Source organism: Colobus angolensis, unplaced genomic scaffold (assembly GCF_000951035.1).
Source record: "Colobus angolensis palliatus isolate OR3802 unplaced genomic scaffold, Cang.pa_1.0 Scaffold368, whole genome shotgun sequence".
NCBI classification, from domain to species: Eukaryota; Metazoa; Chordata; class Mammalia; order Primates; family Cercopithecidae; genus Colobus; species Colobus angolensis.
Window position 1 is genome coordinate 182592 of NW_012117021.1, and position 859 is coordinate 183450.

The window sequence follows — 859 nt, forward strand, 5'->3', positions numbered from 1 at the left end:
CCCGGCCTTCTGTGTCTTTTCATTCCTGTGTACTCACCTGTGTACTCACCTGGGGAAATTTACACACTTATTTTAAGTTGTCCTCAAATGTATTTTGGTCAGTATGTTTTTATTACAGTTATATGTCTATGAAGGATTTAGGACCTATGGTGTTTTATTATGGCATCTTGCTTATGTAGTTTGTATAACATAGGTTAGATTTGTAAAGTATGTTTATCAGAGTCTAGTAAGTTGAATAATTTGTTGTTTTTCTTTCTTTCAGCTATGTGTTCTTATTTTACCAAAGACCTTTGGCCAGAGCAAGACATAAAAGATTATTTTCAACAAGTAATACTGAGAAGATATGGAAAATGTGAACATGAGAATTTACAGTTAAGAAAAGGCTCCACAAGTGTAGATGAGTATAAGGTGTACAAAGAAGGTTATAATGAACTAAACCAGTGTTTGACAACTACCCAGAGCAAAATATTTCCATGTGATAAATATGTGAAAGTCTTTCATAAATTTTTAAATGCAAATAGACATAAGACAAGACATACTGGAAAGAAACCTTTCAAATGTAAAAAATGTGGCAAATCATTTTGCATGCTTTTACACCTAAGTCAACATAAAAGACTTCATATTAGAGAGAATTCTTACCAATGTGAAGAATGTGGCAAAGCCTTTAAATGGTTCTCAACCCTTACTAGACACAAGAGAATTCATACTGGAGAGAAACCCTTCAAATGTGAAGAATGTGGCAAAGCTTTTAAGCAGTCCTCAACCCTTACTACACATAAGATAATTCATACTGGAGAGAAACCATACAAATGTGAAGAATGTGGCAAAGCCTTCAACCGGTCCTCACACCTTACTACAC

General features: G+C 34.1%; 1 protein-coding gene across 1 annotated transcript in view; it reads left to right on the forward strand.

The window, feature by feature from the left end:
• LOC105519999 (zinc finger protein 431) overlaps nucleotides 1–859 on the forward strand; it is a 59795-nt gene that overhangs the window by 57903 nt on the left and 1033 nt on the right. The window contains exon 5 of the mRNA XM_011953555.1: nucleotides 263–775. Coding sequence (XP_011808945.1) covers nucleotides 263–775 — 513 coding nt within the window. The remainder of the gene's footprint in view (nucleotides 1–262; nucleotides 776–859) is intronic.